Raw genomic sequence first — 26,329 nt, 5'->3', positions numbered from 1 at the left:
TTGGTACAGTTGATATGGAGGAAGGTCCTTATGGGCTGAAGATGTCTCCTCTCAGTCTCGACAAGGAGTGTAATTCCAATTCTACTATAAATTATATATTCTCTAGTGTATCAACTCTTTCATGTAATAAAGTGTCCATATACTTGTAGCATTTTAGGCTTGGTCACCCATCTTTTGAAAGGTTATTGTTGTTAAAACATTCATACCCTCTTCTCACCTCAGATAAACATTCAGGACAGGTTTGTAGGCTCCAAAGGTCTCTATATGGCCTGAAACAAGCTAGTAGACAGTGGTATGCTAGATTATCTTCTTTTCTAACATCACATGGGTACAAGCAGTGTGCATCTGATTACTCCTTGTTCATCAAACATGGTTCCAAGACCATTACTGCTTTACTAGTCTATGTAGATGACATTGTTTTGTCTGGAAATGGCTTGATTGAGATTTGAAACATTACTCATTTATTGGACAGTGCCTTCAAAATAAAAGATTTAGGTGACTTAAGGTTCTTTCTAGGCTTTGAGGTAGCCAGAACACCTGTAGGTATTAATCTCTGTCAACAAAAATATGCTCTAGATATCCTTAATGACAGTGAGATGCTTGGTTCCAAATCAGTGTCCACTCCTTCTGACTACACCACTAAACTGCTATTGGAACATTGATTTACTTGACTAATACCATGCCCGATATTACATATGTTGTACAACATTTGAGTCAATTTGTTGATCAACCTACTTCTACTCAGCAACAGGCTACTTCAAGAATTCTTAGATACATCAAAGGATCTCCAGGTGCAGGGATCTTCTTACCTGCTATAGTAATATCCATCTAAAAGGTTTCAGTGATTCAGATTGGGCTGGCTGCCTTGACACCAGAAAATCTATCACTGGTTATGCCATTTACATTGGTAATTCATTGGTCTCATGGAAATCTAAGAAACAAGCAACGATTTCAAGAAGTTCGTCAGAGGCTGAGTATAGAGCATGGGCAAGTGCCACTTATGAGCTGCAATGGGTTAATTTCTTGCTGGAAGAGTTTAAGGTTCATTCCCAGCAACCTGCTACCTTGTATTGTGACAACAAGTCTGCTCTCCACATAGCTACAAATCCCATTTTTCATGAGAGAACAAAACACATTGAAATTGACTGCCAAGTAATTCGAAAGAAGGTGATGACTGGGATAGTGAAATTGCTTCCTATTTCCTCTGCAAATCAGCTTGCAGATATCTACACTAAAGCTCTGCTGTCTCGTGATTTTCAGTTTTTGTATTTCAAGCTAGGCAGGTCTAACATCCATTCCTAGTTTGAGGGGGGCTATTAGCATAGGTTATCATGTAACTAGAGTTACAGTTAGCTTAGTTAGTTAGTTACAAGTTAGTTATTCTTGAAACTAACTACAAGTTAGTTAATCTTATAACTAACTATATAAACTATAATATGTAATCATTGTAAGCTAACTTTCATTCAATGATAATCTGACCTTTTCATTCTTCTTCTTTTAGTTTTCTCTGCAAGCTTCCTCTGTAAGCTTGTGTATATCCATGGCAGGTTCTTTGAAAGGGCTCAACATATGTTTAGTCCCCTAAATATAAGAGTTCCTTATTTTAGTCCCTTAAATTAATTTTTTTTTATTCTTCCAAATTCGTAAAATACTTTTTTTAATCCTACACAGCAGATGGAATTAACTATACCAGATGAGAAATATTGAATTTATAATTTGTGACATTTTTGACAGTTAAAATAAACAAAAGAAAATACAAATTTTCTTCCTGATGTTTCGTTATGTGGGTTTCAGTCCAAACAAACAGACTGGAAGAATACGTGAAGCTGGTAGTTTAAACCTGGAGCCCGTTGACAGAGTCAACGTGATTGTTTACAAATTTCCCAATATCTGATCTTGCGCACTAGCGAATAGCAATGGAGAAGTTCCATCAACTTGTGGAGTAAGTTCTCTGGAAATTACAATGGAAAGAGCACACAAAGATTCTGAGAAGTGACAGATATACTTCTAATTAATTTTTATAGAAATTTAAACTGAGGAGTTCGCAACTAGAGAAACTATAGTAACTTGCCATTACCTTTTGGTGGAATCTCCATCACAGTGAAGGGTTTCTCACGTCCAACAGGGTGGCTCTCTGCTGGTGAATGGCTGAATGCAAACCTTGCTTACTTGAGAAAGAATATGATGCAAATGATCAACCGAATTCTGAGATGGCTGATGCAACCAAAAAGTGTGGAGAATCGTATGTTTTGCTTCGTCTGTTGTGGAAGGTACTGCTTTACACTGTTTTCAGTTTCTTTATCTGGGTTACCTTCTTCAAGACAGCCCTCCACCTCTCTCAGGCTGGAGAATCATTTGGCATTTTTGGTTCTCATGGCCACTTCTATTTACTCTTTTTTCTTCGATAAAACTTCAAATGGCAAACCAGATGCATATAGCCTGATCTCATATGCCTCTTTTGTTGCTATCATGTCTCTTGGCTTGTCAAGATTGACTCAATTTGGATTCGAGATTGATCTCCTACATTTCTTCTGTGGAGGTCTAATCATACAACTCTTGGAGATTAAACGTTGGTTAGTCATCATTGGTGGGTGTTTCATTTATTTCCTCGTTGTCATTCTTGGTCCCTCTTTGGAAACTCCAGAGCAGCGTGTTCAGCTCCAGGATGTAGTCATTCAAATTCCGAAGTAGTTAATGCTGATAGTACTCTAAATACCCACCACCAGAAATGGGGATGTTGTGGACAGTGTTCCTCTTTTGGGTCTGGACTCATGTCACTCAAAGCAATTCATCTTCACAGGAAGACAACAGCAATGATGGTCTTATCCCGCTACGGTTCATGGATTGTATAAGGTCCCTTAGGAAGGAGAATGAGATGCTTGTCCTCATGGTTTGAAGTCATGTGGACAAATATGTTAAAGCCATGGTTGATTCCAAATCCAAAGACGAGGGCCACATTCCAGAGCTGCAATTGGATCCTGACATCAAGTTGGCGATGGATGCACTGGCATCAGGAATTTTCATGTGCCTTTTTGAAACCGTGAAGCTAATGATGGAAGCTGGGTTTGAGCAGGAATGCTGTGACATGTACAGCAATTGACTAAGGGAGTTAGTAGAACAGTGTCTGTTGGCACTTGGATTGCAATTGCAAGCGCTCAACACGGAGGACATTGAGAATTGGATAAAAACTTGCAAGGCAGCTGGGAAGATACTGTTTCCCTATGAAAGGAGACTCTGCGATTCTGTCTTCTCGGGGTTCATTAGAGCTGCAGATGTCTCTTTTACGAAGGTTTGCAAGGATTTGACAATTCCTCTACTGAGTTTTGCTGATAACATCATAACAACTGAGCTATTTGCCGAATCTTTTATTCAGCATCATCCCTAAAATGTGGTCGGAGTCATTGCAAGAGTTGTATCGGGATTTCAACACACATAGTATTTATATGGACAAAGTGTTGCTAGATGATCTTTGTGAGATTCGGATGAGAATGGGTATTTTACTGCAGGTGGTGGATCTTGTTTACCGTGATACAGTGCAGGCAACTGTTGCTGGTGGAGGGCTTCATCCGATTACCAAGGAAGTAATGAAATACATCCTTAACATTTGCCACTACAACTTAAATAGTTATCAACCTTTCCAAATCGTCCGCCGTTACCGCATAATTCCTGATAGAGAGCGAAAGTCTTCGTTTTCTGAGAAGATAGCCAAGATGATAATTTGGAAGCCAAGTCCAGAGACTACACTGGCCCTGCATTGGGCTATTTTTTTATGATGAATAATCTAAGATACATAGGAAAAAAGGCGTATGGATTGAGTTACAAAGGGCATAGAACCAAATTGGATGATGATTGGTTGCAACAAAACACAGCAAAGGTAGGACAAAACCTTGAACTCTATCAAAGAAACTCCTGGAATAAGATGCTGGACTTTTTGAAGATAGTGACAAATGAGTAAGTGGCGCCTAATGTGGTAGCGGAGTCAATGAAAGATAACCTAAAGTTGTTCAACCAGCACTTCTAGGAGACATGCAAGGTTCAGTCTACATGGATTGTCTCTGATGAGCAACTAAGGGAGCAAATAATAAAATCCAAAGACAGCATCTTGTTGCCAGCATACGGAAACTTTACCGTCAGGTTTTGAGATACTTTTGGTAAGCATTCTTATGAGTATATTGAGTATGGAATTGATGACCTTTAAAATTATCTTAGTAATTTGTTTCCTCCAAGTGAGGAGATGAACCCAACAGTGGAAGAGAAGGGAAGGACATCGATGTTTGCACGGATTTAGAATAAAAAAGAAGAAAAAATTATTGTCACAAGTGCAAAGGATGCTTTATTTTTTCTCTTTAATTTTAATTACTATTTCCTTCAAACATTTTCTATGTGATGATCTTTTGATTATTTGATCTTAATAATAAAAAGAATTAAGCCCAAACTACACGGTACACATAGTCCTTTAAGCATTGAGGCACTTGGGTTTTTCTCGAGTCTGTTAGCCATTGTGGCAATTTGTTGGACTTCACTTTTCCTGCGTTGGATAATATTTTTTGTACAGTATGCATCGAACTGATTTATTTCAATAAAAAGAAACATGAGGCATTGGTAGTGCATTTATTTGGAAATAACATGAATAGTCCGATGATGTGAAAGTAAACAAAATGAGTGCATGATCTACAAGGTGTTCATGGTATCAATGTTGCCTGCATTAAATCCCCAACAAAGGCATTCAAATCAGTAACAGCTGACCCACCATTTGTAATTGCACGACGACACATCTGCCGAGGAGTTTTGGATCTTTCCCTGATTTCCCTTGCAAGCTCACAATCCAAATCCATAAATTTCTGCACTAGCATAACAATTTCATCTTTCTTCATCAAAGTAGTATTATTCACTTTAACATCTTCCTTCACCCTCCACCCAACCTTCCAATCCTCTACTATCATCTTACTATCAATTGGTTGGTCCATAATTATTGGAAATGTCAAAAACGAAACCCCAGCAAGCATACCTTCTTTGGTTGAATTCCATCCACAATCCTCCAATAGAAGGATGAGACAACACTCTCAATTGTTGGTCACACCATGTCACAACTAACCCTTTGTTCCCACAAATTCCTTTCAACCTTGAAGCCTCACTACGGCCTACCCACAAGAACCGAATGCCACTTTCCCTCAAAGCAAATGCAATCTCATCCATTTGAGCCCTTGAAACCGAGAAATGGCTTCCTTTGTGAGATGTAAAGAACAGAACCTGTAGCCACTCCATGTAGCTATGACTAGTCCCATTTGTGGTGCTGAAAGTGGGATTGTTTTGAAGGCTAAAATAAGGTATGGCAGGGCCAATAGTGTATATGGGCAATGACAACTCTGCTTTTAGGACATCAATGGCATGAGGTTCGAGCTCATAAATGGAAGTGAATAGAAGATACTGTGCTTTTGAAACCCACGCGAAACCTTTCAGGCATATTTGCGTACTGTGGCAACTTCCATCGTTCAGAGGAAAACCGACGAGGCGCATTGGGGAAATTCCAGGGATATAATCCACACGTTTGTCACCGTTTTCTGGCTTGCAGTAGTGAAACAAAACATTCATAACTTCAATGCATGTTTCCAAATATCCTAATTGGAATCTCATACAATTTCAAATGATTTTTTGAATCTAAATAAGTCAGGAGGAGGGATGGTCATAGAACTTTTAATATATATACTAGTATCCATGCGATGCATGAGCATGTTATTATTGTATTTTAAAATATTGGAGTTGCTATTTTATTTACATTTGTTTGATATTATTTAAGAATTATAAAACATAAAATCAAGAGTAATTCCAAATAATTAACCTTCGTGATTTATTCATTTATTGTATACTTTTTTAATGGACTTAGTGATGGAAGCTTGTGTACGTTACTGATTACTCAACAACAAATGTTTTTTCATTGTCGATTTATTTGATTCATGTCAACATTGTTTATTTATTTTACTCATATCCCAAAACTTGTTGATCAAAGTAGTCATTTTATGTTTATTACATATTATTTAAGAATTGTGAAACATGAAATTTAGAGTAATGATTTCAATAACTAACCTAATTTATGTTTAAAAAAAAATTTATACACTACATTCAAAGAGGTTGAATTATTTTGTTCTTTACTATCATGAATAAAAATCATCAACACGTTATGATGATGGGTCATTCTGGACACTATAACATATAATTGATCGTGAGATAATATTGATCTTAAAAGATAAATATCAACATGTTTAATAGATTGTCATTGCAAAAAATATAAATATTGGAAATTGTTATATAAACCAGTCAAGGATGCCCTTGGAATGTGTTTTTTTTACCATCATTATTCTCATTTTATTTATTTTTCATTAGTTTTCACTTAAATTTTTATATTATTAATTACAATATTGTAATTTGTCTCAAAATTTTATATCTTATCATTTATTGTATATTTATATTTGAATTATAATATTTATTTTGGCATATTATTATTCTAGTTCTAATTATTTTATAAATTAATTTACTTAAATTTTTAATTGTATAGTTATTTGGCACATTCTCATTCTAATTATTTTATTCAATATTTTCACTTGTTGTATATCTTTTCATTTAATATATTTATATTTATGTAGATTTAACAGTTGTTTAATGAAATATAAACGCACTATTGAAAGTAATTAGTTAAATATATTTCCTGGAAATTTAAATGTATGCAATATTTATTAATTATAAATATATTTCATAATATAAGACAATAGTTTTACATATATTTATTTTTTTCTATTTTAAAATAATCTTAACGAACTTAAATAAAACATATACATGTATTGACAATAATTAATTTATTTCAAATTAAAAAAAATACTTGTTATAATTACCTCAATTACTATATTTATCTAATTTTATGAATTAAAAAATTGTAAGCAAAATGTTGAGAATATATCTGATATTTTTAATTCAAAAAATAATTTAGTTTATCTTTTTAAATTATCTGTTTCAAATTTGTAGGATACTATTTAAAATTCAAAATATTATAAATTTATTTAGATAAAAATGAGAATTCGATGTTTGTTAAAAAATACTGATGCAACTCTTCCACCCAAATATATCTCCTTCTTAACAAACATCCTATTTTTACGCAACAACTTCAAGAAAAAACTAAGATAAATTCTTGATCCCTAGCCATCACAAACATATTTTAACCTAAAAAAAATCATCACAACCCTTGTCTCCCTATGGAAACTCCAGAGGAGTGTCTTCTGCTCGAGGACCTAAGTCAAGTAATGATTCAAAGTAATTCAAATACAGAACTAGTAGATGCTGAAGGTGATAGTACTCTAAATACCCCACCACCAGAAAACGGGGATGCTGATGGTGTTCCTCTTCTGGGTCTGGACTTAGTCACTCAATGCAATTCATCTTCACAGGAAGACAACAGTGATGATGGTCTTATCCCACAGTTCATGGATTGTATAAAAGTGCTTGAGAAGGAGAACGAGATTCTTGTCCCCATGGTTTCAAGTCATGTGGACAAATATCTTAAAGCCATGCTTGACTCCGAATCCAAACCAGAGCTGTCGCCACCGCCACCAGAACTTTATCCTGACGTCAACATGGTGGTGGATGCACTGCCATCAGGAATCGTCACGCGCCTTAGCGACACCGCGAAGCAAATGATGGAAGCCGGGTTTGAGCGGGAATGCTGTGAAGCGTACAGCAAATGGCGAAGAGAGTTTCAAGAACAGTGTCTGTCTGCACTTGGGTTGAAATTGCAAGAGCTCAAGATAGAGGACTTTGAGAATTGGATAAAAACTTGCAAGGCAGCGGTAAAGATAATGTTTCCCAATGAAAGGAGACTCAGCAATATTGTCTTCTCGGGGTTTCATAGAGCTGCGGACGTCTCTTTCACGGAGGTTTGCATGAAATTGACGATTTGTCTAGTGAGTTTTGCCGATACCATCATAACAACAACAACAACAACAACTGATCAGAGTTATTTGCTGCCAAGTTTTTTGTCCAGTGTCATTCCTGAAATGTCGAAATCATTGCATGAGCTGAATCAGGAGTCACTCTTACACGGATTTTGTAAGGACGGTATCTTGCTCGAAGCTGATGTGAAGAAGGTTCATGAAAGATTTGAAATTTTTAAGGCGTTTGCAAATCTTATTTACATTAATACTGCTCAGGAAACTGTCGCCGGTGGAGGAGGGCTTCATCTGATTACCCAGCAAGCAACGAACTACATCGATCATGTTTGTGAATCTTTCGGAGAAACTGTCCGAGAATACAAGGTTATTCCTGGAAGAGAGGGAAAATCTTCATTTTCTGAGCTGCTAGCCAGGATGATAGAGTTGTTAGAGAGCATTTTGGAAACCAAGTCCAGAGACGACTACACTGACCCTGCATTGGGCTATGTTTTTATGATGAATAATCTCTGGTACATTGGACAAGAGGCATGTAAATGGAGATCCCTTGTGGACGGAAGAACCATATTAGATGATCATTGGTTCCAACAAAACACAACAAAGGTGGAACAAAACTGTAAACTCTATCAAAGAAGCTCATGGAATAAGATGCTGGACATTTTGAAGCTAGAGGGAAACGAGTCAGTGGCGCCACCTAATGTGGTAGCAGAGTCAATGAAAGATAAGCTCAATTTGTTCAACCTACAGTTTGAGAAGATATACTTCTTTCAATCTACATGGATTCTCTCTGATCATAAGCAACTAAGGGAACAAGTTATAAATTCCATAGACAGCACCTTGTTGCCAGCATATGGAAAATTTATTGACAGGTTTCAGGATGTTCTTGGTGAGCATGCTTGTGAGTATATTGAGTATGGAATTGTAGACATTCAAAATCGTCTCAGCTGTTTGTTTCTTCTAAGTGAGTAGATGAATCCATTGCTGGAAGAGAAGGAAATGGCACCAAAGTTTTCATGGATTTAGTCACCAGTATGTTTCATTGTTTCTCTTTAATTTTAATTGCTATTTCTTTTAAACAATCTAATGTTCCAAACATTTTCTCTGTGATTGATCTTTACTAAAATTATGTTTGTAAAGAGTCACTCTTCGGTCCTTGAGAAAATAGTTGGAATTAATCCGTATTAATTATTACCTGCAACAATTACAATTATCAACGTCTTTATCCAACATGATTTTATGATCTTATTGCTCAATGGAGACGATGCTAATGTTATAGTCCAAACCTATGCAAGTAATTCTTGACTCTCGTGTCTTATGACACCAATATTATTCTATTTCAATCTTAGCAATTAACATATGTTGCGTCAACAAGAATGTGATGTCAATTTCATTTGAAGAAGTGAAAGAAAAATCAAATAAAAAACTGTATTTTAAGGTGCCAAAAAGATTATTTTGTCTATATAATTTTGTTAATCAGATTATGCAAGATAACTTTTTTTTTAAAGACAGAAAGGTGCCAAAAGATTATTCCCTCTGTTCTCCTAACACCCTTTCTCTCCCAATGAAGACCGTGACTTCCTCATCTCCATCACCAACAATGAAGACCACTGTGTACACTGAGAATTAAAACAGTCGTATCGACCTCGTCCTACCTGTCCCCTCCATTGTCAAAATCCCTTTCAACATCGTCGGCGGTCCCCAAAGCTTTTCCGCTGCCATAAGCAAATCAAGATTTGATCATGAGCCGAGATTTAAAATGATAAAACCAATTCAAAACCATAATGTAACTTCGCTGTATTCAATGTAAGTTGCCTTTTCATGCTCTATTCGTGTTTCCATAGCCTAGGATGTCATATATGTGTTAAGAGTAATGATACATGAACATCCATATTTTTTAAACACCTAAAAAATACATTTTCTTTCTCTCTATCTCTGTTCATGCCTTGGTGACTTGTTGGTCATGGGTTCGAATCCGGAAACAGCCTCTTTGCATATGCAAGGGTAAGGCTGCGTACAATATATCCCTCCTTCATACCTTCGCATAGCGAAGAGCCTCTGGACAATGGGGTACGAAGTTTTTTTTTTTTTTATCTCTGTTCATGTCAAATCATAATACCTATACTTTTCCCACTTTTATCTCTTTCTCACGAGGTGTCAATTGGCATATTGGGTGTTCATGTATAATTTTTCATCTCTTAATCGCTATTGGATTTTGGTATATTTGTTATTATTTGTTGTTTCATGCAATGCAGCGACCTCTGTTATGATTACGACTTTTTTTAAACCAAACCACAAGCCAGTGTATCAAAGAACAAGCTATTTCTTCTAAACGACTGCAAATTTAAATTGTTGTTATTATCAAGATTCATCAGTTCTTTGTGCCGCTTGTCGATCTGAACTGGAGGGAGGAAAGGATGGAGGTTGTGAGGAAAAAAGAAACGAAAGATGTGCATAATATGGCTCCGACCGCAACGAACGGTGGTTGAAGGAGTTGCTGGAGGGGAAGGGTCTGAGGAAGAAAATGCAAAGGTATATTTTACTATAAAGAATGTTGGGTGGAATTGTGAAATTTAGATAAAGATTGTAGACCACCTATAAAGATGGTCGACGATAGCATCCATCTGTCTTAAAAACTGATTTTAAGACAAAAGAACCTAACAAAACTTACCAAAGATAGTTTTTGTAAGTGTCGAGACTTGAGTGAAAACTTACGATTTGAAAAGCAATGTTAAAACAAGATATAAAGAACAGATAAAAGAAAGAAAAAAAAAATACTATTAAATTATTTTTTTGTACAACACGCATCAAACTAGTTTATTTCAATAAAAAAAATTGAGACAGTTGCAGTGTATCAGTTTGTTTGGAAATAACATGAATAGTCAAATGATAGTGAAAGTTAACCAGAAAATGTCATACAAATATAATTGAAATTGAAAATGAGTGCATGTTCGTTTACAAGGTGTTTACGGCTTTAATGTATTGTCTGCACTAAATCCTTAACAAAGGCATTCAAATCAGTAACAGCTGACCCACCATTTGTAATTGCACGACTACATATCTGCCGAAGAGTTTCGGATCTTTCCCTGATTTCCCTTGCAAGATTACTATCCAAATCCATAAATTTCTGCACTAGCATTGCGATTTCATCTTTCTTCACCAAAGTGGTAGTATTCACTTTAACATCTTCCTTCACCCTCCACCCAACCATCCAATCCTCTACTATCATCTTACTATCAATTTGTTGGTCCATAATTATTGGAAATGTCAAAAACGAAACCCCAGCAAGCACACCTTTGGTTGAATTCCATCCACAATGAGACCAAAATCCTCCAATTGAAGGATGAGACAACACTCTCAATTGTTGGTCACACCATGTCACACCTTTCTTCATGCCAACCAAGCACATTCTAAGACGGTTATTAACGACCGTCTTAATATGTATGTCGTAGAAAACAAATTTTCGTTACTTAATTACAAGTTTGCCACCGTGTTACATTCTAAGATGGTTACCGTCTTAAAATGCTTCTTTTGTAGTAGTGTTGGTTCCCACAAATTTCTTTCAACCTTGAAGCCTCACTACGGCCTACCCACAAGAACTGAATGCCACTTTCCCTCAAAGCAAATGCAATCTCATCCATTTGAGCCCTTGAAACCGAGAAATGGCTTCCTTTGTGAGATGTAAAGAACAGAACCTGTAGCCATTCCATGTAGCTATCACTAGTCCCATTTGTGGTGCTGAAAGTGGGATTGTTTTGAAGGCTAAAATAAGGTATGGCAGGGCCAATAGTGTATATGGGCAATGACAACTCTGCTTTTAGGACATCAATGGCATGAGGTTCGAGCTCATAAATGGAAGTGAATAGAAGATACTGTGCTTTTGAAACCCACGCGAAACCTTTCAGGCATGTTTTCAGCAATTGCTTGCTGCGGCAACTACCATCGTTTAGAGGAAAATCCACGACCCGCATTGAGGAAATTTCAGGAATATAATCCACACGTTCGCCACCGTTTTCTGGCATACATCAGTTAATTAAGCAAAACATTCATAACTTTAATATCTTCAATAATTAAAATTAAAATCTAATACAATTTCAAATAATTTGTTTTGAATTTTTTGTATCTCCTAGGAATAGGAGCCAATGCAGGAATTTTACAACAACTCTTACATCCTACTCAATTAAGGGATGCGTTACCGATCTAATATGATGAAAATAAAAAATTCTGATAAAAAATAAAAAAAGCAAATAAATTAAAAATTAAACAAATTGTATATATTTAAAGAGCTATACTATTATAATTAGTTAAGTAATAATTATTTATCATTAATACAAAAAATTTATACCATCAATCAATCAAAATTCAATATTGATATGATTTTTAAGATAATTATTCTAAGATTTAATTTTATCATTTATGACGATTTATAATTATATCATAATATAAAATTTCTTGTAAAACTTTTATACATAGTACAAGATTATTTACTCTTTTTTTATATCAGATGGTTGCATCATCATTCTATGAAAAGTAACAGATTAGTATGTGCGATGTGATAAATGTTTATTTATATAACTAAAATTTATAGTAGGATATTAATTTAAAAAGTAAATTATATTATAAATAAAACTCGTAATAAATAAATAATTTTTGAAATATAAATTATATTTTAAATTTATTATAAATGATTTATATTATAATATAATATAATATATAACTATTGATAATTTCTATTATATATATTGAAATTCAATTTAAAATTAAAGTTAAATGGATATATAGGAATACTTAAAAGAGTAAGAAGAATTTTTAAAAACGTTTTTATTGAAAAAAGGTTATTTAAAAAATATCATTGATAAATAAAACATATAATATAGAAAAGATAAAGATAAAACAAATAAAAACTAACCAAATAAAAATATTTTAATCCATTATTTTATGTTAATATAAATTTAATTTGAATTTAACCATACACCGTAAAATTGTTTTACATTCTCATCTAATTATATTATTTTACACATCAAATTGATTACACTTTATTAATTTTATGTGTAATACAAATCCTATGTTAAAGGTGTTTTTTAATTTTCAATGCACTTATATATACTCCACTCTCCTTTACAACTTATTAACAGATCAGTTTCGATCAATGATGTTTTTTGGGATTTTGTTCTTGTATCCAACATATTTTTTTCATACACCCAATAATGAAGAAAAAACCAAAAATATTCATATAACCATCTTTTGCCACCCATACCGATCATCCACTGTCTTCAACCAATGGTGCCATTAATCCCAACTCAAAGAACTATCAAAATGGCTTCCTCCAGATACTTACATACTTAATCAACAAACAAACACCGAAAAACAATATACAAACCTCAAAATGCCGCTTCAAATAATGAATTTTTTCATTTTTATAATAATGAAACTATAAACAAACATGAAAACATGGATATCTGAGTCTACCTTACGGTTGAAATAATTACCTGACAAATTGACCAAAAGGTGATGGTGGTGGAGCACAAAGAAAATAGACGCGGACATGGTCGAAAACAACGCCACCGGAATATTCCTCCGGCTTCCAACAACGACCGCCCAGTACAGAAAAGTATCAGACACGATGGCGGTAGGCGGCGGCTGAAGGCGGTTGAGTAGCTCCTCAAAGGACGCTTCCATTTTGGCCATGACAGCTTCTAGGAACCCCGGGTGATCGGAAGCTACGACGTTGGGGATTGTAGCGAATCTCATAATGTCGGGCTTTGGGTCGGAGCCGATGAAACCGAGCCATTCCTCGGTGACGACGAAGGTTACGAGGATTAATCTGGTGTTGTCGTTGGAGAGAAGCATCTTGCAGAAGTTCATCATGGGGTTGATGTAGCCGCGAGCAGGGTAGGGCATGGTCACAAGGTGGCTGCAGGCGCAAGTTGATGATGATGGAGCTGCTTCCATGGAAAATTATGAAACTTAAGAAATTATCCATGTTTAATTAACATATGTTAAGATAGCTCAATTAGCAGCAAATGATGCATTGATGTGGTAATGAAACAGCTTAAGTAGTAAAATCATAATTTGCGCTTCAAATATATTTAAATACACTGCAATTGGAAAATAAATAGATTATTTTGAAAGTTTATAATAAAACGTGAAGTCTTACACATAAAGTCTATTCATATGACCATTATTCTACAGAAAGATTACATTTAATTTAAATTTTAGTACATTTGGAAGATTCAAAGTTCAGACCAAAAAAATTCAGGGACCGACGCATAATTTCAGGGAACGAGAAAAAAAACGTGAAAGCTGTAATGGAAAGCTTTTGGACCGACATTTTCACGTCATAAACGGGAAACCAAACACGAGATCTCTTATGTTTATTGAGGATATAGGTACATGCTAAAAATGAATAAGATTTATTGTAATCAAATCATCAAAACCACTCTGTTGAATACCATGATGTAGATGTTTCTTCTTCTTCACAAAATCACTCTCCCCCACACACCACAGCATTTGTAAGTTCGCATGCTCATCCACATGCACATGAACATGAACTTGGTGGTTCAATGAAAAATGCTTTTTGCCATAAAAAAAAATATCATCAAAATTGTTTACATGTGTGGCAATATACGTATGTACATGACACTCATAAGTATGTTTATGTTTCACATGTGTACACACAACGGGAGTAGTTCATGAAACACATAAGTGATCAGAAAACGAAATGGCACCAACTGTAATCAAATAATAAGAATCGTACTTTTTAAGTTATATAACTTTCTTCAGTTTACTTGTTTGAAATGGCTAACAAATAGACCCTAAACAGATAACATAATGTAACAGCTCCCTGGTCATTTAAAGCATTATCTGCCTTAAGTATGGTTTTTCTTGTATCGCTCGCAAAGCTTCTAAAATGAAGCATCTCTATTCAAATACAAGACATTGATGTCTGCAGTAAACTCCACTCTTTAGCATTGATAAGTTATTACACAAAATGTGCAGCAAGCGTCTCAAATTGCTGAATCTAAGAGGACAAATTCAGCTATCAGAATCAGAGAGCACTTCAGTTTCAGTTACGAGACATTTTACAATGTTATATGCATCCTTACATTCAACAACAATATCCAACCCTTTATTAATACATTGCTTAGTTGTGTTATTGATCCCAAGCTGCTTAATGAGTCAGTGGTTTTGAAATGTCTCTAATAAATGCATCAAGGTTCCCATATGAGGATCCCCCTGCGGCAATCGCTCTGAGACACATAACCTTGATTTCTCTTGCCCTGTCTCTGATCTCCTTTCCCTCTTGGCTTTGAAGATCCATAAACCTCTTAACTAGTTCTTCTATCTTTTCTTTTGCCACAATAACTTCACTGTCCAACTTTGATGTCTCTACCTTAGACCCATTCTTCCACTCATCCACAATTTGGCTGCTATTTGGAACTTGATCCAAGAAAAGAGGGAATGTCAGCATTGGCACCCCAGCAAAGAGAGCTTCAAGAGTGGAATTCCATCCACAATGGCTCCAAAATCCACCAACGGAAGAATGAGACAACACCTTCAATTGGTCACACCATGGCACCACCATGCCCTTATCTCCACACTTTTCTTTCAAAAAAGAAGCATTGGCTCGAGCCACCCAAAGATAACGAACTTCACTACTGTTTAGTGCTTCAACAATTTGATCCATTTGGGTAGTAGACACTGAAAGGAAACTACCGAAAGAAATGTACAATACTGATTCAGGTGGCTGAGAATCTAGCCATTTTATATAGTCATGACTATGATCATTGTTCAAAGGGTTTTGTCCTAGTTCTAAATAAGGTATAGCAGGGCCAATAGGATAGACTGGAAAGGGAAATATAGCTTTTAAGGACTCAATTGTTTCAGCTTCTAACTCTTGGACTGTGGTGAGTAAAAGATAATTTGCTCTGGGAACTTTCGAAATACATTCCAAAGCAAGCTGCATGACTCGTTGATCATTTTCATGAAGCACAGTTCGAAGGTCTGCCAAATGAGCTGAAGAAATTCCCGGGATGTTCTCGGCTTGTCCATCTGCATCATTTATAAAACCACACAGATCAGACATGCACCCATATACAATTGCATCAATCTTTTGCTGATGATATGCAATAAAAAATGTTTCACCCTTTAACACTTATGCCTTCTCATCAATCACCACAGTTAGAGGTTGAACAATGATTGCCCAGATCAATGAGCATACTTCCAGATTCTTAATACATTAATCTCAAATTTAACATTCACTCCCTGGCCATTTTAGATTGTTGTTAATAGTCTCCACATGGAAACAGAAGGTTGTTGTAGTTTAATAAACTTCTTATTTATATTACTAATAATCAGGAGAAGGAAGGAATGCAAATGTATCTCCAACCAATATTCAACCAAATATAAATTGTATTGTCCCTTAAATGGCTTGTGTTAAACTTGAAGGCCAGGCTTACATTTCAGCCAAAATTCCTTCACCGTATCCCTTAAATGAACCATATATTATTATTTAAAAAAACAAAATATTTGAAATTTAGGGACTCAACTAAGTCTCAATTTAAAAAATAATAATGGACTTTATTTTTCATACAATGTAAGTATACAATGTTTTACTAATTAGAAATAACCTTAGATATCACCTTTTAAAGTAAATATTGTAAAAGTTAATAATTTATCATATATATATAAAAGGGTTTTATACGATTAATGCATTATAATTAAATTAAGAAAACAACATTAATACGAAATATATTTAGCAGTTAGTACTAAGGGTTGATATTTGACCTTCGGTTGACTCAATTTAACAAAGTGGTTTAGTTAAAGGTGGAAAAAAAATTGTGCATTACATCTTTTTTTTTTTTTTTTACTTATACTGCTGTCAAATCAAAATCAGAAGTAAAGAAACGATTTACCCATCGTATCCTTATCGACGGTCAAACCCCGGTGTCGTGCAAAGACATCAAGGTGATGCAGCATGGAATAAAACGACGCCGACATGGTCCAAAACGCAGCCACCGGAATATTCCTCCGATTGGCTACGGCGATGGGCCAGCGGAGCTCGACGCAGCCAAGGATCGCTGTCGGCGGTGGCTGGAGCCGATCGAGGAGCCGCTCGAACGGCGCCTGCATCTCTGTCACGACGGCTTCATAGAACGCGGGAAAGTTAGCGGCTTTGAGGCGCTCGGGAGGGACCACGTTGGGGATGGCGGCGAGGCGAACGGCGTCCGGCTTGGGCTCGGCGCCGATGAAGCCAAGCCACTCCTCGGTGACCACGAAGGTTATGAGAATCTCGTTGGGTCTCTTCGATGCAAGGATCTTGCACAGGTTCATCATCGGGTTGATGTGGCCTCTCCCCGGAAACGGCATCGCCACCACGTGGCACACGCCGTCGCTTCCGCCGCCGCCGGAGTTATGCATAGCCGGAGAAGTGAGTAAGTGAGAGTGGGGGGTTTGTCTTTTCAATTGTTGTATCTACTCGCATTCTAGACTGGTGCAGTGTGGCGTATGCAGTATTAAACAACATAGGAAATTAGGAATGCTTTAAATTATTGTTTTACGCATTATTTTATTTGTTTTAAAAATGTGGGATGAATGAATCATGTAATAACGAGGGTGATTGGTTGGATTGTTTTTTATTTTTATTTTCACTTAAAATAGGAAATGATGATGTTTGGTTAAATTTTTGAAAATATTTTTAGTGAAAACGAATAAAAAATTGAAAACAATAAAATTTCATTTTTTGTGTTTTTAGTTAAAATCAGGAATTTCATTATGAGTAACATGAAAATACGGTGAAAAGAAATATAATTTTAAGTGAATTTAAAAATACATTTTTTTTCAAAACGTATTTTCATTGTTTTTATTTTTTGAAAATAAAAAACAAAAAATCAAACCGAAAATAATTTTAAAATTCTAATCTTTCAAAACACTTTTCAAAAAATAAAAATACAAATCAAACATGTCCCTTAAATACTTAAGTTCTTTAAGTATACTGACATATTTTTTTATAATTTGATAATCTGTTAAAGAATTAATCTTGTCACTTTTAAATATGTGATACTTGCTTTAAAAAAAATCATATAATAATTTAACATAATTAATCTTACAATCAATCTTATCTAAATTTGTATAGATAAAAGTTACTAATGGCAGCGTGCGTACTTTAAATGTTATTAAGGTAATCAAGTCTCAAATTAAACATTAATTTTACAGCTGAATTAATGGATCTAAACTTATAGATCCCTTAAAGACTCCCTGAAAAGAAAAAGATTTGAATTATTACAATAGTTAAAATAAAGGGTGCGTAATATATTATTTTCCACATATATGTTTTGAATAGAGCTTTGAATTCTCATCTTTTAGAAGGAAAGGTTTCTAGTAACAGTGGTTATTTATGGACAAAATGAGTGAATATTCTACAGTTTATTGTTCTTTAGAAGGGAAAAAGGAATTGGGATGAACAATGAGTCAATGTCGAAAAAAAAAATTGACACCATAGCCACTTGATATTGCAAAACCAGTTTGAAGCATTCAAAACATTAGACGAAACTTTTTTTATTTTTTCTATATATAAGAATCAAACTTAAATATTAGAGATTTATAATAATCTGAGCACACCCTTCAATCGATTAAACTAAGAACAACTTGAGCGACGTCCGGATCCTAAGTTCTTACTCTTAAAAACTTTTTTATTTTTTTTTCACTTTTGTTATTCACTTGTTCTATCTACTTGCATTCTAGACTGTGCTATAACATAGGAATGCTTTAATTTAAATAAAGCTTAAATATCTTTTATCATCTGTAAGTCAGTTTTTTTTTTCATCTGTACGTCAGTTTTTTTTTTCATTTTTAGTTTTTGTAATTTAATTCTAGTTTTTATAAGTTGACTTTTTACAAATTTGGTTCTTACGAGATTTTTTTTATTTTTTAATTTTTGTAAATTAGTGTTTCTTTTAATTTTAGTCCTTTTAAAATTTTAATTTTTTAATTTATAATTCCTATAAGGTGTTATTTACGGGAATCAAAATTAGAAAAACACACACATATAAGAATTAAAAATAAATAAAAAAATTTACAATGACTTAGAACATATTTAAGGCTTTAAATAATGGTTTTAGGTAGTATTTTATTTGTTTGTTCTAAAAATTTGGGATGAATGTTGTGATAACTTAACACAATCAATACAACCAATTTTACTAGAATTTTGTTTGGAGATTATATTAAAGGTTACTAATGCCAAGAAATTTAAGTGTGATTAAGGTGATCAAGTCTCAAATTAAAGCTTATTAAAGGATCCAAAATTACATAAATGCCTTAAAGTCTCGACAGAAAGAAAAAGATTTCAAATTCATTATAAGTTTGTGTCTTTTTTTCAATTTTAGTTTTTGTAAGTTTTTTTTAATTCCTTTAAGTTTTTATTATTTTAATTTTGGTGTCTATAAAAAATTATTTTTAATCCTATACATTTGTGTTTTTTAAATTTTATCTCCTTAAAGAACAACTAACTAGAACCAGATGAAATGAAAAAATCATAATTTTAGAGGAACCAAAATTGTAAAATCACAAACTTATAAAGACTAAAAAGTGAAAAAAAAAATTCTTACAAGAATCAAAAAAATTTAAAAAAAATGTGAACTCAAAAAGTAAAAAATTAACAAAACAAATTACAGCGAACAAAATTTTAAAAATAAATGTAATTTCAAATTACAACCCCATGTAATTAAAAAAACATTAGAGGGAGAAAAAAAAATTAAACATTTCAAATTGTTACTTCCTTTTAAATGACTATCTAGCAAACTCAATTTGTTATATCCTTAACAAACTGTTAACCTTTTCTTATAAAGAACACTATCAAATGCTGATTTGATAGTGTTTCAGCAAAAACTAATCATTATAGTATCTTAGTGTGAAACAATTATTGTAAATAACTATTTCGTCCTTTTTGCTGATTGAACTTCCAGATTCTCAAATTTTTTGACTTGGTGTAACATTATATTTTTCTTAATGCTTGATTAAGTGATTTTAATTAGATTGTAAGAGTAATTAAATTTAATTTAAGTGATATAATTAATTAAGTATGAGTTGATGGTGTATGGTACTTCTATGTATGTTATGTTTGTATATGCAAAAAATCTTGTTTGGGTGTAAAGAGTAAGTTTTAGGGTGTTTTGAGTGAGATGAATAGACCTTGAGCAATATAGAATGGAGTGAGTGAGTTTAGGAAATAGTGAGGTGCAAATGGAAAGAAGAGAGAGACAACTCTTCATTGGAGAGCTTGATACCTTAAATTCCTTTGCCCATGGGACCTTGTGGGAATCCTTTACTCGAGTTTGAGGGCTTGTTCAATGATAAGGAATCCTCCTTTTTTCCATCTCATCTTCCATTTTCATTTTCCCTTCATGAGCATTATTGGAAGTTTATAAACATGTTCATTTTCATGATTTTGATGTGATTTCTATTGGTTTTTTGAATTTGGATGATATATATAGATGGTGTGGAGCTACTATTTGAGTGAGATAAAACTCTCATCTTGAAACTAAAGTTTTATCCTTTCTTCATTTCTTCTTCTCAAAGTTAGATCATTGATTTATATAATTACCATAAACTTTACTTTGATTGAGTGTTTTGTTTAAGTGGTTGATGCTTTTAATGTTTTTTTGGCTGTCAAATGATTTGTATGTATAGTATACCATGTATAATTTGATTTAGAAATCATTTGGAGTCTTATTCAAGAAATTCGACCTTTTGTAGACATTTACCCTTAACCCAATAATAATTTTAGCTCAAGCAAAAATGTAACGGCAGTGGAATGTTACACCTGAGACTTTGGTCAAAATAGACTTTTATAATTAATTTGTTTTAGAATAAAGCCATTTTAATAAAAAGTTTATAAAAAAAACCAAAAATGATTAATCAATCTCATGAATCCATCACTCATGGCTTTAATAAATCACTAGCCAAGATAAGTTTTGATCTCACGACTTTAGTATTTGCATTTATTCAAGCTTTGAATGATTGTGTACCTGGATTAGTTGCATTTACATATCCTTCACTCAAGTATTCTCTTTGTCTGCTAGCTTGGAACTAAAGACTTGGTACTCGTCATTCTTGTTTGGAGCCATTAATTAAGTCATTCGCAAAAATAGCTCAAGTCTTAATATTATCAAAATAAGGAAAATAAATTATAAAAGGTATACATGTATAAAAATAAAAATAACATTGTTAATGTGGGTTAGAAAAAGTGATTAAAAATCTTGTATGATTTCACCTTTTCTATATATGGGTATATGTACTATATTTGAATTCTGCAGGCGCCATACTCGATAATACTGGATATGTCTCTCCATTCTACAAATTTTTATTCAACAACAAAAAAAATAACACAATATGATTATTTATTATTAACAACTAGGACAAAAATATAATAAGGAATGCTAGTAACTTGTGATTAATTTTTTGTTTTGTACATAATGACGAAAATAAAGTTTGAGCATACGATGTTGTAAACTATCCAAATTTCTTACTAGGCGATCCTAATAGATTACATGTAATTAATTTGATAATACATATAAAATCAGTTATAATGCATATTATTTTTAAAGAACAAAGAATATATATATATATATATATATATATATATATATATATATATATATATATGTATGTATGTATATATTAAAATTTTAAAATAAGAAAGGAGAAAACATTTTCAACAAGGGAAAAATATAATTTACTAAAAAATATATATGTTAAACACTAATAAAAGTCCTGACAATTACTTTGTGCTTCATACTTTAACCAAGAAAGAATCTATATGCACTACCACATTTGTACTTTGAACAGGTCAATGTTTAGAAAGTAACATGAAAATATCTCCAACAAACTACCCGTAACTTGAATAATTCAGAAAAAAAAAAGTAGATTTTTTTTGTCTAATTGACACGCAAGATCTGTCTTGCTTAATTACATGGTTAATTATAAATTAAGCAGAAAAAAAATGTCACAAGTTTGAGTTTTCGCAAAAGTTTACTAAAGTACATAGTTACTGCCCTAAAAGAGATTTTTAAAGAAACTAATCAAAAGGAAATTAATTAAAGTAGCATCTAAATAAAAGTCAAAAGGAAATTAATTCGAGTAGTATCAAGTTCTTTTGGATTATTATCATAACAAAAAAAAAATATTTTTTTTGTGTAGAAAAGAAAAGTTCTTCTGAATTATATGGTTTCAGAATCGAATCTTAAACCACTTTTGTACCAAATCAAATCATACCAAATCCTAAACTGCTTTTGTACCACAAGAAAAAAAAATGAAAAAGAGACAGACGGTGGTATATCCAATTATATGCACCATAATTTTTTCTTCTTCTTTTTTATGAGTGTTCTCTATTTTTAGTTTTTTGATGAGTGATGATGAGTTGCCAAAGTTGGTTTATGGGTATATCCACCTTTCTGAACATTGGGATCAATCCATCAGGACCATCACTGGACGACAACCATAGACCACACCTTAGAAATTAAGGTTTAATTATTAATGTGTTCATATTTATTACTTTGACTTTATATATGTGTAAAATTTATAAGTTTTGGTTCTTAAACAAGTAAATTTAATGTATTTTGATCTTTCTCATTGTTGTCTTCTAATTCTATTTTAACTCTGCCCGCTATAATATCACTACAATGTTTTTTAAGCAATTGTTAACTAAACTAGAAAATTAATTTTCTAAATTTTCAAAAAATTTGTAACGTCGTTAACTACAGTAATAATTGTGTTAGTGACATAGAGCGAAATACATTAAATTGTTCGTTTAAAGATTAAAATTTCCAATATTTGATATAAGATCAAAATAGTAAAATGCAGATAAGTATAAAGGCTAAATTAATAATTAAAACCAGAAGTTAATAATATAACAACTGTGGACCTAATAAGAAAGTTCAAGACACGTAAAATACAAAAAAAAAATTGAAAAATGGAATGAATTTTATCCTGAAATTTGGAACAGAGATATTTTGTGTTTTTCCTTTTCAATTCTATAGGACGTGAAGGATAATTTGAATGGATAAATACAAGAATGTTTTTGAGTTGAAATTAATTAAAAATAAATGTACAGGGAATGGTCTTAGATTTTTTAGGGAGATATTTTTTTTTGGGTTTTGGGATCTTTCTCGAGCAACTTCAGTGTCTCTTCACAAAGCGACCCTACAAACAAAAATATCGGAAAAAGCTGATTTCATTACAAAACAAAATGACCATACCCAATGGCACGAAAAGAAACAGGAATTTTTTTTAAAAAAAAAAGAGTGACCTTGATTCTTGGTCTTTTATCAGCGTTTAATTTCCGAACTTGGTATCTTATCTTCTTTGAGAACAACCTGTTCTGGCGCTTCTCTTTGTACCTAAGAACACTTGCTTCCCTCCTTGCTCTCTCTTCTTCCAACACTGGCACTTCTCCCATCTAACACACAATCATATATCATTCATATTAGCAATGAGAAAGTAAAAATTAAATCTATTATTCTAGTAACTAACAAAACTAACGTTAGAGAGTTATCCAAATCTAATTAAATATACCCTCTTAAATACTTTAGCTAAAACTATCTCTTAATTACTAAATTAATCAAGTAAAACTATGAGTACGTACCCAAAAGAATTCCAAGCACTATATATAGCAAAGATTCTAAAAAAAAATCACCCCAAACTAGGTTTTAAAAAACAGTCCACGACTGTGATTTAAACCTCAATATTAAGATTTTTTTTAATTGTACGATGATCACATAGGTCGTATTTTTTTACAATTTGTCGGTATATCAACAAATTGGATGAAATTGTAACACAGCTGATATTTAAAACCTTCCCAAATATCAAATACTAAAATCAAGACTAATAGTTATAGGGCCTTAAAAGAATTGAAGAACTGCATTTGAATAAGCATTAACATAGGTAATTAAAGTAAATATGATAGAGGAAGAAAGCTTATGATAATGAAGAATAATAATGGATGGTGAATACTAACATAGTAGGCATTATTGGTGGGGAATGAAAGAGAACAATCATCAGCCCATAGAGAGCCTCGGTCAGACCATGCATCCAAAACCTCTTGATAGTTCAAGTTCAAATTCAAAGCCACCATCTTCTCATCATCCACTTCCCAAAACCCAACAATGTTGTTATTGCTTTCTCTCCTTATAATCGCTTGCTCCTCCTCAAAGAGGCATTTGCTCCTTGTGTTCTTTCTTGTATGCTCTTTCCCTTCATTTTCATCTTCTCCTTCCTCTCCAACATTGGGGGGTTGAAACTCCTCCCATTCCATGAAATCCCAATGAAGTTCACCACCACTAGAAGAGTTTTGTTGGGGAAAGTTTTGTTCTTCCTTGGTGTTCAAGACCCCTTCGAGTTCGTCCAAAATACTGAACCCTTCATAGGTGTAAGCTTGGTTAGAATTGGCATCGGGTACTTCTTGTTCTTCTTTCTTGGGGCTTCTAAGCAGTGAAGTGCATCCCATCTTATCTCTACGAAGTTTCTCTCTCTGACTTTCTCTCACCTCTAGACTTTGTAATTGCATAGTAATGCATGTGCTCCTACCATCGGACGTTATGTAACTATCAATAATAGTATGAAATTCGCATGTTATGTAATGGGAATAATTACAATGAAATAATTGACCTCTTCCCTTTTCATTTGTTCCTTTTTTATCTTTTTGTTAAAAACAATTCTTAGCTAAAGAAAAAAAAAAAGAGTTTCTGTTTAAAATAAAATAAAATAAAAATAATAGGAATAATAATAGTAATATTAATGGCAATAACAATAAATAATAAATAATGATGATAAGCCATTAAAAATGAATTAGTAGCAAGGGACAAGAGTGATTTACATTGAGTTATGCATGCATAAATCTAAAATTTAGTGCTATCATCATAGTTTCAATAATAATAATAATAATAATAATAATAATAATAATAATAATAATAATAATAATAATAATATCAATAAATGACTCAATAATTATTATGACTTTGACAAATTCTTATAAATTATATTTTAAGATTATAAAAAAAGTAGAATTGAATTAATAAAACATTATCCATACTAAAAAAATAATAAAAAGTATATATATGCGCACACACTTTTCCTTCTCCTTAAAAGAAAAAGCTAAACCAAACACATTTTGAGAAAAGTTTTAAAAAAACTAAGGACCTTAATTTTCATAAAAGTAATGGGGTCAAGTAGCTTTTTTTTATAAAAAAAAACAAAAAATAACTTATGTAACTTTAAAAAATAAGTTGGATACCTCAACCTCTTTTTCCTTCTCATTCTAAGTTGACGCGTGACAATCTTACAAATCTTTTCATTTAAAAAACCAATTTAGTTAAAATTATCAAATAATTTCAACTTTATTTTCAGAGCTTTTATATTTTGAACTTTAACGTTAAAATAAATTTTGAGTCAAAGAAAAATTAGGTCAAATAAGAAAAAACTAAGTAACGAACTTTATCTTTGACCCATCTCTCTTATCCTATAAAAGGAGATTTGTATTATCTATAAATGAGAGAGAAGACTACAAAATTATATTGAGAGAAAAACATTTGTGCTCTAGAATTAATATTGTTGTTCAAGAATCAAAAGGTATACGAGTCTTCTTCATTCATGGTGAAAGAAACTTCAAGAAGATAAACTTCAACTTGTCTAATAAATTACGAATTAAAGTGACACGTGGGCTACGGTGCCAAAGTAAATTCTGTGTGTTTGGTACACAAAGATAATTAGTTAATCGGTTTTTTGGTCGTAGGATTTATCATTTTAATGATGAACGATTAGATGCGGTATGCAGAATCGTCTGGAGAAGTTAATATGTTTTTTTTATTAGTCGTGTGTTAGTTTTCTTGTATGTCTCCCCTCCCCCATTAAATAACTATTTTATTAAAAAAATGTGAAGTTAAATTATTGTCATATTTGCCATTTAATTGAATTTTAGTAAGAATTGTGGAGTTTTGGTTGGCCTTTCGGCGCCGACGTCGTTATAGGGAGCAAATGGCCATTGTCGGAGTTTTGAGTGTTGAATGCAGAAGAAGATGGTTGTGTGTATTTTAATGGCTAAAAATGGGTTTTTGTATTGCGATGTGGTTGAGATTTTTTAGGATAGTGACGGTTATTTGTGTATGAATTGATTTGTTGAATGTAGCCTCAATGCATTAGTTAGCCACCGCGATGTGTATGTTGTATAGACTTTGAATGTGTTCAAAAAGTTAGATTAGTCGAATTTGGTTTCTCTTATGCATTATTATTTTAATGGGACAGCATGAGAAAGGATAACAGAGAACTATGTCCAGCTTAATCCATCTAAAACAGAGGGCTTTTGATCCTTGCTCACACCCAATCAGAGACTTTGTTGAAGATTCATC

General features: G+C 33.1%; 4 protein-coding genes and 1 pseudogene across 5 annotated transcripts; 1 reads left to right on the top strand and 4 right to left on the bottom strand.

Moving 5' to 3' along the window:
* Positions 1-4,564: 4,564 nt before the first annotated feature.
* On the bottom strand, positions 4,565-5,592 carry LOC100783734 (UDP-glycosyltransferase 87A1-like; annotated as a pseudogene).
* A 1,652-nt stretch (positions 5,593-7,244) lies between these two features.
* LOC102668225 (exocyst complex component EXO70B1) lies at positions 7,245-8,903 on the top strand. Its single transcript, XM_006596846.1, has one exon. The coding sequence runs from the start codon at positions 7,245-7,247 to the stop codon at positions 8,901-8,903; it is 1,659 nt and encodes a 552-aa protein (XP_006596909.1).
* Positions 8,904-10,905: 2,002 nt separating this feature from the next.
* On the bottom strand, positions 10,906-13,883 carry LOC100783202 (UDP-glycosyltransferase 87A1). The gene is made up of 3 exons (XM_006596377.4): positions 13,406-13,883; positions 11,458-11,946; positions 10,906-11,315 (listed from the first exon to the last, which is right to left on the bottom strand). The coding sequence occupies exons 1-3, from the start codon at positions 13,881-13,883 to the stop codon at positions 10,906-10,908; spliced, it is 1,377 nt and encodes a 458-aa protein (XP_006596440.1).
* A 995-nt stretch (positions 13,884-14,878) lies between these two features.
* Positions 14,879-17,466, bottom strand: LOC100801580 (UDP-glycosyltransferase 87A1). Its single transcript, XM_003544853.5, has 2 exons — positions 16,847-17,466; positions 14,879-15,983 (listed from the first exon to the last, which is right to left on the bottom strand). The coding sequence occupies exons 1-2, from the start codon at positions 17,349-17,351 to the stop codon at positions 15,103-15,105; spliced, it is 1,386 nt and encodes a 461-aa protein (XP_003544901.1). The 5' UTR covers positions 17,352-17,466; the 3' UTR covers positions 14,879-15,102.
* A 5,478-nt stretch (positions 17,467-22,944) lies between these two features.
* Positions 22,945-24,511, bottom strand: LOC100801038 (protein CHLOROPLAST IMPORT APPARATUS 2). 2 transcript variants are annotated; one of them, XM_003544852.5, is made up of 3 exons: positions 23,944-24,511; positions 23,236-23,385; positions 22,945-23,129 (listed from the first exon to the last, which is right to left on the bottom strand). In XM_003544852.5, the coding sequence occupies exons 1-3, from the start codon at positions 24,490-24,492 to the stop codon at positions 23,106-23,108; spliced, it is 723 nt and encodes a 240-aa protein (XP_003544900.2). In that variant the 5' UTR covers positions 24,493-24,511; the 3' UTR covers positions 22,945-23,105. The 2 variants fall into 2 exon arrangements, with proteins under 2 accessions (XP_003544900.2, XP_006596439.1); XM_006596376.4 differs by having other exon boundaries at positions 22,995-23,385.
* Between the last annotated feature and the right edge of the window lie 1,818 nt (positions 24,512-26,329).

Source organism: Glycine max, chromosome 14 (assembly GCF_000004515.6).
Source record: "Glycine max cultivar Williams 82 chromosome 14, Glycine_max_v4.0, whole genome shotgun sequence".
In the NCBI taxonomy this organism is placed as follows: Eukaryota; Viridiplantae; Streptophyta; class Magnoliopsida; order Fabales; family Fabaceae; genus Glycine; species Glycine max.
This window is presented reverse-complemented; position numbering and strand designations above follow the sequence as displayed.

Excerpts from the sequence above, each read along its gene's own strand:
- LOC102668225 (XM_006596846.1), top strand. The coding sequence starts at position 7,245 with ATGGAAACTCCAGAGGAGTGTCTTCTGCTCGAGGACCTAAGTCAAGTA.
- LOC100783202 (XM_006596377.4), bottom strand. The coding sequence starts at position 13,883 with ATGGAAGCAGCTCCATCATCATCAACTTGCGCCTGCAGCCACCTTGTG. Across the intron at positions 11,947-13,405 it reads GTCAGGTAATTATTTCAACC|AAAACGGTGGCGAACGTGTG; the intron begins GTAAGGTAGACT and ends GATGTATGCCAG. Across the intron at positions 11,316-11,457 it reads CCAACACTACTACAAAAGAA|GTGTGACATGGTGTGACCAA; the intron begins GCATTTTAAGAC and ends GCATGAAGAAAG.
- LOC100801580 (XM_003544853.5), bottom strand. The coding sequence starts at position 17,351 with ATGCATAACTCCGGCGGCGGCGGAAGCGACGGCGTGTGCCACGTGGTG. Across the intron at positions 15,984-16,846 it reads CGTCGATAAGGATACGATGG|ATGGACAAGCCGAGAACATC; the intron begins GTAAATCGTTTC and ends TAAATGATGCAG.
- LOC100801038 (XM_006596376.4), bottom strand. The coding sequence starts at position 24,492 with ATGCAATTACAAAGTCTAGAGGTGAGAGAAAGTCAGAGAGAGAAACTT. Across the intron at positions 23,386-23,943 it reads CCACCAATAATGCCTACTAT|ATGGGAGAAGTGCCAGTGTT; the intron begins GTTAGTATTCAC and ends ATTGTGTGTTAG.